At 39.2% G+C, this 20221-nt stretch overlaps 1 protein-coding gene across 1 annotated transcript in view; it reads left to right on the forward strand.

The window, feature by feature from the left end:
• The window catches only part of LOC134507293 (mucin-5AC-like), a 75251-nt gene extending 64092 nt beyond the window's left edge, over nucleotides 1-11159 (forward strand). Inside the window, exons 39-49 of the mRNA XM_063317825.1 lie at nucleotides 679-773; nucleotides 1860-1891; nucleotides 2253-2433; nucleotides 2899-3003; nucleotides 3985-4025; nucleotides 5355-5468; nucleotides 5599-5697; nucleotides 7916-8044; nucleotides 8757-8808; nucleotides 9311-9425; nucleotides 10249-11159. Coding sequence (XP_063173895.1) covers nucleotides 679-773; nucleotides 1860-1891; nucleotides 2253-2433; nucleotides 2899-3003; nucleotides 3985-4025; nucleotides 5355-5468; nucleotides 5599-5697; nucleotides 7916-8044; nucleotides 8757-8808; nucleotides 9311-9425; nucleotides 10249-10513 — 1228 coding nt within the window. The 3' untranslated portion in view covers nucleotides 10514-11159. The remainder of the gene's footprint in view (nucleotides 1-678; nucleotides 774-1859; nucleotides 1892-2252; nucleotides 2434-2898; nucleotides 3004-3984; nucleotides 4026-5354; nucleotides 5469-5598; nucleotides 5698-7915; nucleotides 8045-8756; nucleotides 8809-9310; nucleotides 9426-10248) is intronic.
• The last annotated feature ends 9062 nt before the right edge of the window (nucleotides 11160-20221 follow it).

A 20221-nucleotide genomic window follows, 5' to 3' on the forward strand; every position in this document is an offset into this window, starting at 1 on the left:
AATCTGTTCCAAAGAGTTGGGGTACCCTCTGGACTAAAGTCTGAGAGTATGTGCAGAGAATAAGAATTCTCCTTTCCACTTCGTCAGGAAAAACTTATTCTTCTGTGGATGCAAGAATAGGGCTATGGATTTATTTCAATCATGGTTTCATAAATCTATCCTGTGTTAAAAATTACTCTGTGGCCATGGACTTGGACCTCATGGACTTGGACCTCCTCTTTCATTATGCCTAGTTCTCTCACACAAGGAGGATAAAACTTGATCACTAGTAACACTTACATCCACTTGAGCCATTTCAAGGAAAGATGGATATGTTGATGCGGCAACCAAATAAGAAATAAGGGGATTTATTTGTTTGTTTGTTTGTTTATTACATTTATGTCCCACTGCATTCCCATTGGACACTCACTGGTTTCACAAACATATGAACCTAAAACATCACCATAAATAGAATCAGAGAACTAAATCACCACAAGGATTAATCAAGTAATTCAGAATATTATGATGGGATTCATCATAATGCAAGTAATTTGGTGCTTGACTTTTTTATTAGATTTCTCAAGAGACATTGACATTATACATCTGATTCCTCCCTTAGTCCTTATTAGGTTGCGCACACAGCATGGATGTTCAGGGGTACAACTATTACTCTAATTTGTGCTTCTTTTTTCATTGAAGTGCCCCTCAGGAGACTGGAATAACAGAAGGTTGCTTCTGTAAAAATGGAACCAAACTCTTCAATACCTACAAGGATATCTGTGTCTCTGATTGTGGTAAGTATTCTTATTTAAGATAAGGGGTGGCTACCACAATGCAAAGGGACTGCTAGAGAGACAGGTCAGCTAGGTACGATTTCAGTAGTTTCCAGGAAGGAAGATCAGAAATTATTCATTAAAAGGAGATTATCACTTAAATAATAAATGGATGGATGGATCAAAACCATGCACCCAAAAATATGGATATGTGAAACACTTTACCATAGATAAGGAGATCTGGTCTATATCTACCAACTGCAGTACACCAAATTGAATAACAAGATCCTGGATAATTAAGGTCACTTGTATTAATATACGAGATGTATTAAAATAGGGTGTTCTTTCACACAGATAAGGTTTTGTTCAACAGAGAATCTTTTCCTCCACAAATGCATTCTAAAAAGTTTTCTTTGTATGATAATCCCTCTACAAGTGTCAATTGGCAATAGATTAGCATCCTTGTAGAATGAAGAACTTCTATTATTATTTATCCATGAAATCTACAAAGTACAGCCACAACTTTCCTTGTAATATCTGAAGTTCAGGTTGCCTAACATTCCTAGCATCTTCCTGTTAATTTTTGATCCAGGAGACAGAAGAAATTACGCTAGATTCCATAGGCCTCTGCAGTCAGCAGCTTCTTGCTTTCTAAATAAGTAAAATAAGTAAAATCCCTCCCATTAAATCTAGCAGGAGAGGCATGCTGTAGGTCCCGCCAGTTAGAGAATGTCAGCTTGTGGGACCCAGGAAGTGGGCCTTTTCAGTTGCTGCTCCTGCCACATGGAACACTATTCCCCAAAGATCAGAGTGGACCTGACCCTGCTGGCCTTTTGGAAGGCCCTTAAGACATGGATATGTTCCCAGGCATGGAGGTTGGAGTGTTAGTGAGAAGCCGTGATGTGCTTATTGTTTCACCTAGACTGGTTTAGTTCTGCAGCTGCCGCATGTATTGCTGGGTTTTATATAATGTTTTGTGTTGTTTTTAAATGTTGTAAGCTGCCCACAGTCACTATTGTAAAATATAGTAAAATATTATAAATCAAATAAAGAACACCGATGTTCTTTGGTGCAAAATATCCATTTGTATATATACATTTTTTCCAGGTTGTACTGGACCAGATGGGTTACCCAAAGCGGCAAGTATTAAAGCTTTTATTGTTTCATAAACTATAGATGGGTGAACTTCTGAGGGTAATAGGAGCTTCATGGAAATTAAACATTTTTTAAGACTTTTTCATCATTTGGAGGGTTTTAATGAGACAACAGAAAAAGTTACATCCATTGTCTCAGTGTCAGCCAGCAGCAGGAAAACCCACTGTACTAAGTGTGCACACCTTTGTTTGCACAACTTTCTTCCCCCATGTGTGGACCAAATCGACTTCTCCCAATCAACAATGCATGGCAGCTGCTATAGTGCAGTGGAATTGCTTAGGCATAGCTTTTTATGTAAAAGAAATCTATAGTGTATATAATTTTTTTAAATATCTCTTTTTGCAGCCTGGAGAAACGTGGATTAGCAATTGCCAGAAATGTACTTGTGAGGAACACTCTCTTGTAGTACAATGTACAAAAGAACCATGTCCTACAGAACCTACTCCTCTGGAATGTTCTTTTGAAGGGTTTGAACCCATCACAATATTCACCCCTGAAGAAAAGTGCTGTCCTCAGAAACATTGTGGTAGGTGTAATTCTCACAAATACTGTATTGTAAATGGCCTAAGTTAACATTCCAGTTTTCATTTTGGGATACAGTGGATGCTTCAGTTTAGCCAAGGCTCAGTGTTGTAAATCATCTAGGATAGAAGTTAATCTGCCCATTGTACAAATGTAGATGTACCTCCTGCTCTCTACGAGATCAAAAGCTTACACTTATAGGATATAACTGGACTGTTGAGAAACTCCCTGCCAACTCTGTTTTGGTGAAAATGAAGTTAAACCATAGGACCCGGGATTATAAAGACCAGTGGTCAAATTTATACTTAAATATGCAATTTACTGGATTCACTATAACTTAGTTTAATCTACTCTTTGAGTTGCTCTGTGATAAAAATAACAGAAAGATAAAGTATGCTAATAAATATTAAAATATATTGAATTTAATTCACTCATTGCTCTTACCCCTTTTTTATTTTTCATTCTGTAGTGTGCAACACCTCTCACTGTCCCAAGTCTATTGAAACCTGTCCACTAGGATATGAATTAAAGAAGGAAAACCTGCCAGGAGGCTGCTGCATTAACATCACTTGTGGTAAGAACTGAGTCATTGTTAAAAACTGCATTGTTGTAAAATCCTCCCCTATCTCACATTCCAATGCCTACAAATACTCAGAAAGCATATTCATCCTCTCTCATGGAAAGCCATTTCAGAGGAGATCTCTTCAGCTGGAGGTAGGCTTTATGTACTTCCTGATGTAAAGTGATACTTGTGCTACACTTGCATCCTTAATTCCTTATATATGTCATTTCTGCTGCTAGCCAATTAACAACATACAGTTTTAAAGGGACTGGTTTTTTCTTCCATGCTTAAATAATGTGAGGACTGTTAGAAGGCCCAGGTAAGTTGATTGACCTTACTGGAGGTGATCCTAGCAAAGTTACTGAATGTTTCTGCAAGGATGCTATTTGTATGGAACATGTATGGATGAAAGTAAATCCAATCTGTAAATCTGTTCTATCCCATATCTGCCTTAATCTCAATTTTTAAACATTTTATCAACATGAATATTTGTAATTCAAAGTATTAAAATTTACATCATAGACATAGCTGTTCTTAAAATGTGTACTTCTAAATGAAACATTCATTTTCATTGTCTTTTGGTCCTGCTGCATATTGTTATGTAACAGTAGGAAAGATGCACATAGGTAGGTTCCAATCCCAGGCAGTGGCCTGAAAAAGACTGTGTAAAATTGTTTAAGCCATACTTGCTGGAAATACTCAATGTTGTAGTCCAACGTATATGTTGCTCACCAGGAAAGACTAGTGTTTGAGGTATACATTGGGTCAGACCCAAATGTTTTAGAATACACAAAGACTAAATTCCCCAAGCATCCTATACAGTACTGTGTGCTAAATACACAGTTTCTGTTACACTACACACCCTTAAAACCTTAAAAACAACTTTTAAAGAGCAAATTCCTTCCATTTTCATTGTCATTTTCCTTCTCAGTTGATTTGATCTGTTGAGAGCAAATATGAAGATTAATTATAATATATCTTTGTGTCCCACAGTGAAACTACCAGGCTGTGTTGTCAATGGGAGCTTCTACAATGTAAGTAGTTTTCATTAAAATGAAGAATTTGTTGTTTATTCATTTAGTCACTTCCGACTCTTCGTGACTTCATGGACCAGCCCACGCCAGAGCTTCCTGTTGGTCGTCAACACCCCCAGCTCCCCCAGGGACGAGTCCGTCACCTCTAGAATATCATCCATCCATCTTGCCCTTGGTCGGCCCCTCTTCCTTTTGCCCTCCACTCTTCCTAGCATCAGCATCTTCTCCAGGGTGTCCTGTCTTCTCATTATGTGGCCAAAGTATTTCAGTTTGGCCTTTAATATCATTCCCTCAAGTGAAAACTCTGGCTTGATTTCCTGGAGGATGGACTGGTTTGATCTTCTTGCAGTCCAAGGCACTCTCAGAATTTTCCTCCAACACCACAGTTCAAAAGCATCTGTCTTCCTTCTCTCAGCCTTCCTTATGGTCCAGCTCTCGCAGCCATATGTTACTATGGGGAACACCATTGCTTTAACTATGCAGACCTTTGTTGTCAGTGTGATGTCTCTGCTCTTAACTATTTTATCGAGATTGGTCATTGCTCTTCTCCCAAGGATTAAGCGTCTTCTGATTTCCTGACTGCAGTCAGCATCTGCAGTAATCTTCGCACCTAGAAATACAAAGTCTAAAATGAAGAATAGCACCACTGAAACAACTAATACAAGACCAATGTTAATAGTTCATTTCCTACAGCAGGTCATCCCTGCCTCTCTAGCTCAGTAAAGACTTCCAGGAATGACAATGATGAAATCCTCCCTTTTAAAAATATAAAATCCTGCTGTTATTTGTATCCATTCTCAACCTTATCTTTATTTACTCCATTTATTCTATCCCGTTCAACACATGTAGTTTCCTTGTAGGAATACCATGGAATTTAAAACATCATGCAATCAACGGTGATCAATAAACTACAACATAAACCAAAATGAAATCATCAGCAGTGCCAAGAGTGAGAATAAAAGCACTTATACACAGAGCACACAAAATCACAAGACCACAATTAAAATAGAAGCCAGATAGTGAGTTGACTTTTTCTTAATGCCAGACCAATGAAAAAATCTTCACCTGGCATCTTAAAGACCAAAACACAGGTATCAAGCATGGTTCTTTCTGAAGAGCATATCACAAATAGGTTGCCTGGTACAAATAAAGGTACTGATTTTTTTCTTACGGTCAAGACAACTCCCTTCATGGTGTGTTTGGTTACTGTAATTTGGATTTCCGCTCTAATGTAAACATCTCTTCCACTATCAAAGCATGTACAGTATTTCCAAGGTATTAAATCAGGTTAGAGTGATTTATTACTGTTACTCTTTTGTCTTTCTTCAGCCTGGGGCGGTCATGCCAGGAGGATTATGTGAATCATGCAGATGCTCTGAAACAGAAGATCCAGAAAACAAGGTGGAGTGTGTGTCTCAAGCATGTGACAAAAGATGCCCAATGGTAAGTCACATTGTTCTTTTTTAAAAAAAAATCATGGCTTTGAATCTCTCTGAATCTATCTATCCACTCACCACCTTATAAAAAAGGATCTTTGGTTTATGAATTTCTTCCCATATTTTCTGAACTACAGGGTCAAGAGTACAAGGAAATACATGGACAATGTTGTGGTCATTGCACTCCAGTAGCTTGTGTTCTGACAGTGGACTCCTATCCTAACCAAGTGATCAAGGTAACTTAACATTTTGCTAACTCCATTGTACATCAAATTCATGTTCAATCCTACTCATGTATCTCAACTGGTAAAAAGAAGGCAGGGATTTTAATTTAAACAGTAAATAATAATTCTGCTTGAATGATCACGATCCATTTTAGCTAACCTGATCTCAACTGCATCCCATGTATTTTTATTATTGCCCTCTGAGACTGACCACTAGTTTATTTGTCTGTTTAAGAAAATCATGGTGATGTATAAATTAAAATAGAGAATGGAGAAAAATGCCTTGGCAGACTCACTTTTTTTTTTTTTAATTGTATGGCATAGCAGTTTGGTGTTCATGCTGCTTTTTCTTGCTGGGAAATCCTTGTGAGGTCCAGCAGAGAGATGTGTAGACTATTTAGCTGTGACAAGTCACATTGCCCAGGGTGCACCACGAGGAGGCTAGTCTACATTGCACCAAGTTGGGCTGAGAGAAGGTGACTGGCCCAAAGTCACCCAGCCAGCTTCCATGCCTAAGGTGGGACTAGAACTCACAGTCTCCTGGGTTCTAGCCCAGAACCTTAACCACTAGACCAAACTGGCTCTCAGCCTTAATAATGAGCAGAAACAACTTCAAAACTCTTTGCCAAAAAAGTATAGTTTTTCAATCTAAGAAAAGTAAATAGTGCAATGCAGGAGAAAATACCGTGTTATCCAACTTGATGAAGAAAAACTACTGAGTTATAAAAAAGAATAAGTTCTTAGCTTATTTGTTACAAGATTAAGGGTATATATCAAGATCTAATTAACTATATGATACATTAGAAGAAATAGTAATCTCATTCAGGAAAACAGTATGAGGATAGGCCACATACTATTTGCTGTCAAGGATTGTCACCCAGCCAGCTTTCATGCCTAAGGAGGGACTAGAACTCACAGACTCCTAGTTTCTAGCCCAGAACCTTAACCACTAGACCACACTGGCTCTCTGGCAGACTCACTGATCAAGTTGTCCACAATAATCTGTAGATAATAGAAGTTCTTTGAGGCTTCAGATGATGGTCCTTCTCTATCCTGCAGCACTTGAGAGATGCCAGGAATTTAACTTGGAACTTCTGCAGACAAAATATGTGCTGTGGTCCGTTCCATTGCAGAAAAAAAGTTGTTAGATATTATATAGATGCCCCATAAAAATTTAGTTCTGCTTGGAGATGCCATACCATAAACCCTCTACCTCTTACTAAAACCCATCATTCTGTACTCATGGAAGCAGTGACAGTTGAATTGCCATTAAAGTGCCCCACAAATGCTGCTAGTAATAACAACAACAATAGCCAGGGTCAGTCACGTTCTCTCAGTCCATCCGACCCAGGGATCAAGTTTCAATTTTAAAAGGTGGGACATAAATCTAATAAATAAATAAAATAATTGTCAAGAGACTTAATCGATTGAATGGAGAATGAAAGTGCATTTGTGTGAGAGCGTGGAAGTATTCTACATTGGAGCTACCTGGAGACCAGGAATCAGCAAAAAGGATACAGTTTTCAGTACCAAATTCATACAATTTCTGTGTTAGATGGTATGCTGCTGATGGCAAAAGTAAAAAATATATTCTATTATAGATTGATGAATATACTTCGGTATGAATGGAGGCAAACAAGTGTATTAAAACTGTGAAACTAAACAGTTTCAGGGAAGAAAATATTTTCTTCCTATTTTATTTAAGTATTTATTTGTCACATTTATATCACTGCCCATCTCCCCCACAAGGAGGGACCCTGGGCAGTTAGGATAGATCTATTCCTATTAGGATAGATTCCTAATCTATCAAATTAGGAAATCTGAAATTCCGCTTTTTCACCTTCATTCATACTGAGTTCATGACAGGGGACATCCTTTTTCCAAGATTCCCTGGAGGAGCAGCCGTATCTCGACGCCAGGCCAAGCTCCCATTGTTGGTGGGCATGCCAAGCCAACTGGCACCATCAAACTTCCATAAGCACCAATCTAACAAACCACATCCGGCATAGTTGAGGAATGCTAGGATTTATCCAGTTGCTGTATCCCCCAACTCTCCAAAATTTTCACTTCTATTGTTTTGTGCTTTAAGGACACCTCTAACTTAACTGCAGGGCACCTCCCGCCCCACTCCCCAGCTCTGTTCTCTGGGAAATTGAGAAGTTTATGCTCCTGAACTATTTTATCTTATCTTCTAAAATGAATAAATGACTACAACTGTGGCTATTTTCAGCCAGGAGAAAGCTGGTACCCACCAGGAAACAACTGTACTTCCTATGAATGTGATCTTATTGAGAACCAATATATTACTGTCACTATCAAGAAATCCTGCCCTCCATTTGATCCAGCTAAATGCCAACCTGTAAGTTTCATTGACCCAACTGTCTTTGTTTCAGTATACAGTATTTGATGCTATGCAGTGAAAGTGCAGCTTATCAAAAGTATAATAAATTGGAACTGACTTTATTATGGAAGGTTTACAATTGAACTGTGCAATCCTGTCTTTGTCTATTCCAAACTAAATCCTACTGAGCTCAGTGATACACATTTCCTTGTAAAAGTGAATAGCAGGGGATTCTGTGGTTGGGAAAACAATGTACATTGACTAAGGTTGTTTCTCACACTTGACTGGGATTGAGATTTTCTCTCACTGGTTTTTGCTGGGAAGAATTTGCACAGTTAATTTTTTTAGACTAAGTCAACCCTGTTTGGGATTTATACTCCCACTGCAATTTTTTCCAGCCTCAACATTGATGAGATGGCACACTTTGAATTTTGTGAAATAGTAGTCAGCAGTGTCTAAGGACTAAAACGAAAAACAAAAAAAAACAGACTAAATAAAAGAGAGATAGATTTAGTTTCCCACTCCTGGCATATAGGTTTATGGCCCAAGTTGGCTGTACTAAAGATCTAAATATTGTTGTTTTGGTTTTTTTTTTTTTTTTTTGTATTCTTCTGGGAAGTTCTAATCCTAGTGTGGATCTTTCAGCAGGATAAACAAATGATACTCATACAGGGAGAAAGTGATTGTTTTAGTGTCATAAATTAATTTCTGAACTATTTTCTTTTTATAGGAGGATGTGATATTAACTGAGGATGGCTGTTGCAGGATGTGCAAACTGGATGGTGAGACATGCCAACTATATTAGCATAAGTCAAAAAATTCAGATTCTCACTGGCCATAAAGCCAATTTTTGCCTTTTTACGTGTTCATGTTCATTACATGTTTAGCACAGATTTCCTAAAGTTTGGTAAGGCAAGGCTTGAAAATAGAAGCCAAATATCCATCTGGCTTCCTGAACATGCTTGAAATATCAGCTGCATCAGAGGATAATCTAACATGGGAAGAGAGAGGAATTCGTAGCCTTTCCGACAGTATTGGACTCCAATTCCATTCAAGCCCAAACAGCATAGCTGATGGGAAAGTTGCTGGATTTGTAGCCCCACAATTCTGTACAGAAATAATGGACGTGGTCTTTATCCATTCATCACATCCAAAGCATACACTAGATACCATCTTACATGCACACGTTACACTTGTACACTTTCTTTTTTGTTTTACAATGTTTGTGATAACGGAGTCCTGATTTATTTTTTTTTTACTGTTTCTCTTTTCTTCCACTCCCAGTAACAGTACCCTGTGCACCAAAAGTTTTCACCAAAACAATAAAACACAATGGCTGTGAAGCTTCTTCGCCTATCAATTCAACATACTGTGAAGGCAGCTGTGGCAGTATTTCAAAGTAAGTAACCAGGAAGATTATTGCATCTTGGTAGCTCAATGTGAAACAACTCTATGCACAAAATTTAGAAAGCCTTCAAATGCCATGAGATATGAATACAAAGAATTTATCCAAGGTCAGATTCTTAGGATGTCTGCTAAGTAGTCCAGATGCCATTTTATTTTCATCTACCAACTTTTTAAATGGAAGTTGAGCTAAGACTCAGTTCCATTGTTGGCCCATTGCCTACCATCTGAAATTATTCCAGATGAAGATGAAATCCTATTTAAGGTCATTTTAGATGGATCAGTGTGCAGGCCTAGCTCCCGTTCCTTGAGGAACAATTTGGCAAATGATCAAGAAGCAGGAGAAGAGATGTCTGGCAGACGTCAAAAGAGGAGGAGAAGGTAGAAGCAAGCAGGCAAGCAAGCAGGGAAGCAGGTGGGTGAGAGGAGAGAGTAGCCACAACGAACAAGGAGGGAAGAGAAGGAAAAAGCTGTGCTGGCCCATCAACACTAGAATGCCTGATGGACCCCGAAACTGGTTCCAGCCCTGAAGGTATTATATCAGTGTTTCTCAACCTTGGCAACTTTAAGATGTGTGGACTTCAACTCCCAGAATTCCCTAGCCAGCCATGGGGTTGAAGCCCACACATCTTAAAGTTGCCAAGGTTGAGAAACACTGCATTATATTGCTAGAGATAGGTTATAATGTTTTGACTGCCCAAAGCCATGAAGATGGCGTTGAAAAGATGAAGTTCTGCTAGAACCAAGTAATGCTTGGCGAGGGGTAGACTTAATCCTGTAGCAGCTTATCTCAGCTTCAATTTGCTTTTACCATCCAGGTATTCGTATAAAGCAAATAAAATGGATCATACATGCAAGTGTTGTCAAGAGCGAAAGGTCAGGAAGAAGCAAGTGACCCTGATTTGCTCCGATGGCTCAACCATGGATTATTCTTACATCCATGTTGATGAGTGTGAGTGTGTCGACAGTCATTGCAGCACTCTGACCACTCCCACACCAGCTCAGCAGGAACAACAGCAAGAGGTGTCCACCTTCGCCCCAGAGCAGCAGCAGCAGCAAGAACAGCAGCAGCAGCAGCAATGAAAGGGACAATCAGGACCAGCCTAGACATTTTCATAACGTGACCCAGAATTGAATAAATGAAAATCTTATGCTCAAGCAACATGCAACCCAATATTTCCTCTATCTACTCTTCAAGAAAAGATTTTCTCTTTTGCATGCCAAGCATTTTGAAATGTCCTGACTTTTTCTTGAGTGTGGGCTTGACTGAGACTATATGATTGAGTTGAAAAAGATTTGGGGATGGAGAGGGAGAGGGCTTGGTGTCAATAATTGGAGTTGGGGTGAAAAAATCAAAAGGATGGATTGGTTTGGCTTGGGATCTTCTCTTGAGGAGGGACAATCCCCGCATTAAGTGACAGGTAGTACCATTTTAATTAAAACTGGTGGAGTTTTTACCACTGGTTGGCAGAAGCCAGAGGAGAACTAGAAGCTTTGAGTAGGATTCTGATCCAGTTAATCTCTGCTGCATTTGACAAGAATATCGGTTGGTATTTGCTAAAATGGCAAGCATAGCTCTCAGCTCCCTGACATACTTTTTTCTTGCTCTGCTTCCAAATTCCTTCTTCTATAAACTTCATTCTTTCTACTCCTTCCAAATATGAGTAGGGAAGAGAGGCTATAATGAGGTGAGATTCTTTGTAGATTTATTACTATTGCAGCAAGGAAAGAGAGGACTTGCGAAGTGTGGCTGCTGCTGAAGAAGACTGTTTACATGATACCATCAGCAGAGTAATTGTATAAGGATCTGGATTATTTTTGTAACTGTTTACAGAATGAATGGACTTATATATGTATATACAGATCAAAAGGTATATGAAGAATTTTTGTAAGCCAAAGTAATAAATAACAGTAATATAACTTAGAATTTCTGTTCTAAAATAGTGAATTATTTTTGAACATACAATTACTATTTATTTGTTTCTGGAAAATAGGTTTTCAGGGATATTTTCTTCTGAATAAGTGCTGTACTGTCTGTCAACTAATGCCAGGTTGAGGGAAAATTTCACCTTTTATACTTTTTATTTGTTTCTTAATAACAACTAAACGATTAAAAAAATTATAGCATTTTGCAGGGGTTGTGCTTCTTGTATGTGTGGCTTATATCTTGTACCAAATCAGTATCTCATTTAATATAAAGAAATGTGCCATTTGGCTATTTAAAGTGTGTCACTTATCAACACACTTTAAATAGCCAAATAGCACATTTCTTCACATCAGTTTTCTCCAGCGATTATAGGGTTTGTAAAACTTAAACTAGCATAGCTCTACACAAGACAATGTAATTCCACTAATAATTCTATTTTGCATTGCTTAATGCAGAAATCATGCCCCCAGAAATCCTGCTGTGCTGCCTCATTATGGCAGTGGGGAGGGTGTTCCTGGGAGGGATGAGCAAACATGGGGAGTGTATTCCAAAGGTATATATTCCCAGCAGGGTCACCCAAGGCGTGAAGGTCATCCTAGCTGCCCAGCTAAAGCAAGCAGGCATCTATATTGGGCAGCAGCAATACAGGAATATGCCAGAGGCAGATGATCACTTCAGTGTCAATGGCAAAGGCATCAATTCATACTGTGGGAGAAGGCAAAGGCAAATCACTCCTGTATTTTTACCAAGAAAACCACACGGATAGAAAATATAAAATGATTGACGATATAGTCCAGATGATGGGCCCCTCAGGTCACTGGCACTCAACATGCTATTAAGGGAGAGCTGAGGATCTTTCAGAGTACTAATGGTGTTCATGATGTGGCTGGATTAAAGCCTTTGAGACATCTAGACATGCAGGAAAAGCTAATCCGAAGCTGCAAAGATAGAATTACAGTAGGGACATGGAATGTAAAAAGCATGAACACAGGAAAGCTCAATACAGTGAAAGATGAAATGAAACAACTACAAATAGACATACTAGACATCAGCGAATTGAGATGGACTGGAATGGGACACATTCAGTCAGAAGATCACACCGCTTATTACTCAGGACATGGAAAACAAGAAATGGTGTTACTTTTATTATTAGGAAGGGTATAGCAAGAACAGCACTTGGCTACAATGCAATCAGTGATGAAATAATATCAATTAGAGTTCATGGACAACCTTTAAACGATCATTCAAGTTTATGCTTCAGCCACCGATGCAAAAGAAGAGGAAGTTGATTACTTCTATGATCAAGTTCAATTTGAAATCAACAGAACATGCAAGCAAGATGTGCTGCTTGTGATTGGAGACTGAAATGCCAAAGTTGGAAACATAAAAGAGGGAAATGTAGTTGGATTGTATAGCTTAGGAAACCAAAATGAAACAAGAGACCAGCTTATCAATTTCTGCCACTCCAATGATTTCTTCATAGCTAATACTGTCTTCAAACAACCAAAATGACACCTCTATACATGGACATCACCTGATGGAGTATATAGAAATCAAATTGACTATATTATTGTTAAAAGGAGGTAGAGGAGCTCAATTATAGCATCAAGGACATGGCCAAGCGCTGACTCTGGAACAGATCACGAACTGCTAATGTGCTAGCCCCAAGTTAAGCTAAAGAGGAAGAAGAAACCCAGTCAGTTTCCATGATATGATCTTGAACTTATACCCATTTTCAAGGAGAACATTAGGAATCACTTTGAAATCCTGGACTTCATTAATAGAGAACCAGAGGAATTATGGAATGAACTTAAAAAGCTTGTTAAGGATGAATGTGGAAGGAGCCTGGTAAAAATGAGGAAAGAGAAGAAAGCAAACTTTTCTTCTCTTTTCTTCCACCTATTCCAGCATTAGAGCCTTTTCCAGAGAGCTAAGTCTTGGCATAATGTGTCTGAAGTAGGATAATTTGAGCCCTGGTCATTTGTGTCTTGAGTGAGAACTCTGAGTGAGATGGGCGAGGAATAAATTATATACATACATACATACATACATACATACATACATACATACATATATTTCCCCACCCATCTCATTCAGAGCGCGACTCTGAGTGGTTTACATAAAATAGGAATAAAACATTAATTAAAATACAATAAAACAGTAAAACAGTACAGTAAAAACTGTCTTCTTAATAAATAATATGTTCCAAAAGATGGCTGGTAAAAAGTTCTTGATTTAATTTCTGGGGAGCATCTTTAGGGTGTCAACCACTCCCCATGCAAGATGGCAGAGCCAGGTCTTTACTACTTTCCAGAAGGCCAGGAGAGTGGGGTCTTGCCTCACCTCTAGGGGAAGAGTATTCCATAGGGTGGGGACAACAGTAGGGAAGGCCTTCTTCCACCAGATGACATTCTTTCAGTGGCAGGACCCGTAACATGCCCTCTCTGCCTGACCAGGTGAGACAAGTCAACATAATTGGGATGAGGCAGTCCCTCAGGTTATTAAAGGTAAGAACTAACACCTTGAATTGGATCCAGAAGCAAACTGGCACCCAATGCAGCTCCCACAGCAAAGGTGTTATATATGTCACCCTAGGGGCACCCAAAAGTGCTTGTGCAGCTGCATTTTGAACCATTTGTAGCTTCCGGATACTCTTCTAGGGTAGCCCCATGTAGAGCCCATTGCAATAGTTTGTTTGTTTGATGATCCATCAGTTTGTCTGTCCATGGTATTCTCAGGAGTCTTCTCCAACACCAAAGTTCAAAGGCATCAATGCTCTTACTATCCTGCTTCTTTAAAGTCCAACTTTCACTTCCATAGAGTGCCACAGGGAATACCATGGGTTGCATGATTCTGAACTTTGTAGGTAAAGACACATCACGGCATTTGGATATCTTTTCCAAGGCCTTCCTGGCTGCTCTACTAAGTGCAAGTCTGCGGTGCATTTCTTGACTGCCTGTTCCTTTACCATTGATGGTTAATCCTAAAAGGCAGAAGTTATCCACCATTTCAATATCTTCATTGTCAGTTCTAAGGTTGGTTGTTCTACCTATTGTCATTAGTTTGATCTTCTTTATATTTAATTTTCTTTAATAGATAGGGCTGGAAAATATTCCATCTGTGTCTTTTCTAACAGTAAGCTGGATGGACTAATGGTTTGACTCAGCACAAGACAATTTTCTGTGTTACACTGGTAACAAGTTAAGTTTGGGCAGGAAAAAGAATATGAAGGATTATTTTTTACTAGTTGAGTATTTCTGCATTGAACTTGCATATCTCTTTTACTATTAAGAAGATTAATTCATACATTGTACAACTTTTATATTGTAAACATAGAGTATTCTAGCACAAACCCTTATCACAGGAATTGAAAAAACAGCCCAAGCCAAAAAACAAGCAAACAAACCCTGTAAAACCCACAAACAAGTTATGTGTCTTTGTTGTTTATTCATTTAGTCGCTTCCGACTCTTCGTGACTTCATGGACCAGCCCACGCCAGAGCTTCCTGTCGGTCGTCAACACCCCCAGCTCCCTCAGGGATGAGTCCATCACCTCTAGAATATGTTATGTGTCTAGTTAAAAAAAATAAAAGGTATTTCATTTCTTGAAAGAAGTACAAAATCTCTGTTTCTGAGTTTTTAAACTTGCAAACAAATATAAAGCAGAATAAATTGAAATACGATTTGGAGAAATAATACTTAAACCTGAATATGGACAGTTCATTGAATTGATAAAGCACCTGGCCAGTGCCATTCCTGCATCACAAGGCATGAGAGGTGAAATACTAAATAGCTTTTTCCTTAATGTTTTCATCTCATGCTGAACTGACACTAGAGGGCAATGCAACCATAGTTAATAACCTGACCTCCAACAGAGGCATATTACAAGAAGATATTGCCTGAAAGTGAAACACTTTTATGATGCAATCATATTTTAAATGCAATCCATCCAAGTTTGATAGAAGATGATGCTTCAGATTGTATGAATTTCCACTGTGAGTCTTGGTACTGAAAAGCCATTCGATAGCAGGAAGATCAGCAAAGTAAAAATCAGCATTCGCATCCCAACATATTAATAGGAGAAATAATTCCATTTTGAATGACTATGTATTTCCCAATCCAAGATCTCAATTACAGAGAACACATTATCTCCATATGAAATCATTGAGATTCTAAGAAACACTCTCTACAACATCCCACATTTCATGGGATGGGAATTGACATCTTTTGGGAGGGAAAGCATCACCTGGATGGAGCGATGAGTTATATCATGCACACAGTTATATCAAGTAAGTGAGCACAATCAGGTTTTCTGGTTTTCCCTTGCTTTGCAGAGAGGGAAGCTGTGGGTGGGTGGGTGTTTCAGAATGCTAAACCCATTGTTGTTGTTTATTCGTTTAGTCGCTTCCGACTCTTCGTGACTTCATGGACCAGCCCACGCCAGAGCTTCCTGTCGGTTGTCAACACCCCCAGCTCCCCCAGGGACGAGTCCATCACCTCTAGAATATCATCCATCCACCTTGCCCTTGGTCGGCCCCAATTTCTTTTGCCTTCCACTCTCCCTAGCATCAGCATCTTCTCCAGGGTGTCTTGTCTTCTCATTATGTGGCCAAAGGATTTCAGTTTGCCTTTAATATCATTCCCTCAAGTGAGCAGTCTGGCTTTATTTCCTGGAGGATGGACTGGTTTGATCTTCTTGCAGTCCAAGGCACTCTCAGAATTTTCCTCCAACACCATAGTTCAAAAGCATCGATCTTCCTTCTCTCAGCCTTCCTTATGGTCCAGCTCTCGCAGCCATATGTTACTACAGGGAACACCATTGCTTTAACTATGCGGACCTTTGTTGTCAGTGTGATGTCTCTGCTCTTAACTATTTTATCGAGATTGGTCATTGCTCTTCTCCCAAGGATTAAGCGTCTTCTGATTTCCTGACTGCAGTCAGCATCTGCAGTAATCTTCGCACCTAGAAATACAAAGTCTTTCACTGCTTCTACGTTTTCTCCCTCTATTTGCCAGTTATCAATCAAGCTGGTTGCCATAATCTTGGTTTGTTTGAGGTTTAGCTGCAAGCCAGCTTTTGCACTTTCTTCTTTCACCTTCATCATAAGGCTCCTCAGTTCCTCTTCGCTTTCAGCCATCAAAGTGGTATCATCTGCATATCTGAGATGGTTAATGTTTCTTCCAGCGATTTTAACTCCAGCCTTGGATTCCTCAAGCCCAGCATGTTGCATGGTGTGTTCTGCATACAAGTTGAATAGGTAGGGTGAGAGGATACAGCCCTGACGTGTTCCTTTCCCAATCTTAAACCAGTCCGTTGTTCCGTGGTCTGTTCTTACTGTTGCTACTTGGTCGTTATACAGATTCTTCAGGAGGCATACAAGATGACTTGGTATCCCCATACCACTAAGAACTTGCCACAATTTGTTATGGTCCACATAGTCAAAGGCTTTAGAATAGTCAATAAAACAGAAATAGATCTTTTTCTGAAACCCCCTGGCTTTTTCCATTATCCAGCAGATATTGGCAATTTGGTCCTAGTTCCTCTGCCTTTTCTAAAGCCAGCTTGTACATCTGGCAATTCTCGCTCCATGAATTGCTGAAGTCTACCTTGCAGGATCTTGAGCATTACCTTACTGGCATGTGAAATGAGTGCCACTGTTCGATAGTTTGAACATTCTTTGGTGTTTCCCTTTTTTGGTATGGGGATATAAGTTGATTTTTTGCAGTCTGATGGCCATTCTTGTGTTTTCCAAATTTGCTGGCATATAGCATGCATTACCTTGACAGCATCATCTTGCAAGATTTTGAACAGTTCAGCTGGGATGCCATCGTCTCCTGCTGCCTTGTTATTAGCAATACTTCTTAAGGCCCACTCAACTTCACTCTTCAGGATGTCTGGCTCTAGCTCACTGACCACACCGTCAAAGCTATCCCCGATATTGTTATCCTTCCTATACAGGTCTTCCGTATATTCTTGCCACCTTTTCTTGATCTCTTCTTCTTCTGTTAGGTCCTTGCCATCTTTGTTTTTGATCATACCCATTTTTGCCTGGAATTTACCTCCAATGTTTCTAATTTTCTGGAAGAGGTCTCTTGTCCTTCCTATTCTATTGTCTTCTTCCACTTGCGCGCATTGCTTGTTTAAAAATAATTCCTTCTCTCTTCTGGCTAACCTCTGGAATTTTGCATTTAATTGAGCATATCTCCCCCTATCACTGTTGCCTTTTGCTTTCCTTCTTTCTTGGGCTACTTCTAGTGTCTCAGCAGACAGCCATTTTGCCTTCTTGGTTTTCTCTTTCTTTGGGATGTATTTTGTTGCTGCCTGCTGAACAATGTTGCAAACTTCTGTCCATAGTTCTTCTGGGACCCTATCTACTAAGTCCAGTCCCTTAAATCTATTCTTCACCTCCACTGCATATTCCTTAGGAATATTAGTGAGCTCATATCTAGCTGATCTGTGGGTCTTCCCTAATCTCTTTAGTCTGATCCTAAATTGTGCAAGAAGAAGTTCGTGATCTGAACTACAGTCAGCTCCAGGTCTTGTTTTTACTGACTGTATAGATGTCCGCCACCTTTGGCTGCAAAGGATGTAGTCAATCTGATTTCGGTGTTGTCCATCTGGTGACGTCCATGTATAAAGCCGTCTCTTAGGTTGCGGAAGAGAGTGTTTGTTATGCACATTGAGTTGTCTTGGCAAAATTCTATCAGCCTGTGTCCTGCTTTGTTTTGTTCTCCCAGGCCATGCTTACCTGTAATTCCAGGTGTCATTTGACTGCCCACCTTACATTCCAGTCTCCTGTGAGCAAAACCCATATTAAGGCTTATATTGTAGTCTTACATGTTTCCTGCATCAAAGTGGAAGAAACTATGCCACCAATTTTCAGTTATGGATGAATGAATTCAGGGAAGCACAAAAATAGGATTGAGGAACCTCATTTCCTCTCTGTACTGTGGGATAGCATAGTATAGTACTGAGCTATGAGGATGCATAAGAAAATCTAAGAAGTTTGTTTAGCAATAAAATGACTCATGAAGTAATCCTAACAAATTACAGAAGATCCCATGGTTAAATCACAGGAACAGTGGCAATTTATAATTAACAGTCTTGGGTTCTGTTTTTTTCTCCACTCAGGTTAGATCAACTGCAGTTTAATTTTTTTTTCCTCCTCTATGTTGCATCATGCCTGAGAGGTAGCTCTTGAAATAGCATCTATAATATCTGTGACCTCTGTGAGGACAGCTGAGCCCAGCACCACACATACACTCCAGTTTTCTCCTGGACTACACCTCTTAGGGAAAGGTAGGTATTGGCAGAAAAGGTGATGGATCCATCATACAGCCTGGTCAAATTTCACATGAAATTGAAATGTTCTTTGTCCCACAATCTGGTTCATTGTCCTTGGTCAATCTTTGATTATGACAAGACATTGGTTTAGGAATACTAGATCTTTCAGTAATAAACAATAGAAGAAAATGCTATTGTCTGTGAACTTTCAATGGAACAGTAGTGAGCTATGAAACTGACAGCCTACAAGGTAATCCAGGTCATTTAACCTGGATCACTAACAATTGATTAAGCTGTTGGAGCCTAAACTGATTAATCTAAATTTAAATCTGAGAAGCCTTTTCTAAGGATAACCCAATTAAGATCTAATGTGTTCATCCCGAAGTCCCTCCTTACATTCTCGAAGTGCTAGCTATTTCTTAAGCAAAATCAAATCAAAACAACAAAGACACATATAATTCCAGATGCACAGTTCCATTTCTGCTGCTTCTAATTTTTGTTTTTATTTTCTCTTAAAGTGCTGTCAAAATTACCTGCCTTGGCTACAAACCAATACCAGGAGTTTACTACACACCAGCAGCACCACCATATTAAAAAGAGCTTTTATTCTAGATGATACTGAAGTCCTATAGTCAGTGACACTATTTTCTTCTGCCACAAACAGTGGTTTATATTGAATAAAGTAATGAAGCTCTTGGTAGCTTGCTATTCAGGTAGAAAGGCATGTAGATTAAATGTAGATTAAACATAACTAATTCAGTGTAACATTCAGCCCCTTCATGGCTAGTTTCCTAAAATGTCTGATCTCTATGAAATAATAAAAGAAATCATGGTCTAAGAAAGGAGAACATGAATGCATTCCTCAGTACTGAAGCAACCTAAATCTTGAGAAACTGTAATCAAAAGCAGTTAGGACAGATTAAGATTCAACCACATTCATAGCATTTTCTTACATGAAAATCCTCATGTGTTCAGTGAAAACTAGGAAGGAAATTTTACCATTCCTTGTGTGATCTAGAAGTCAAGAGAAACTCCCAGCTACTCTTCATTCCTGACCTAGCAGATTTTGCACACACACACACATACACACAAACTGGCAAACCTTGTACATTCTAGTTTGAACAGGATCCTCATATTCACCTCATATATTTGAGGAGTGGTCATTCCTTTCTGCAGCTTGACAGAGATGCACTCACAGTGCCAAGTTAACAAGGCTGAGTGCGTCAGCAAGAAGCCACAGCACTTCCTTCTTAAAATACAAGTGTCAGATTAAAAGATTATGACATGATGTATGGGGATGTCCTAGAGTTTTGACTTCCTGAAGAGGAGTGGGAGTAATGAATCTAGGTAGCATTCTGCACAGGATCCAAGCCATCCCATTCACAGCAAAACTTGTTTTGATTCTTATTGTTCTGGATTTTATTCACTTTTATTTATTTGAGCAAAAGTGTTCCAAGAGAATGTTCACCATTTCTTGGAGACAGTGTCACAGTGAAGCAAGTATTGATGGTTCTTTTTCATCCTTCATTTGAAGTAGCTGAACAATGATTCAAGGGTTCAGTCTAGGCTGTTCCACAGCA

This window comes from Candoia aspera, chromosome 1 (assembly GCF_035149785.1).
Source record: "Candoia aspera isolate rCanAsp1 chromosome 1, rCanAsp1.hap2, whole genome shotgun sequence".
Lineage (NCBI taxonomy): Eukaryota > Metazoa > Chordata > Lepidosauria > Squamata > Boidae > Candoia > Candoia aspera.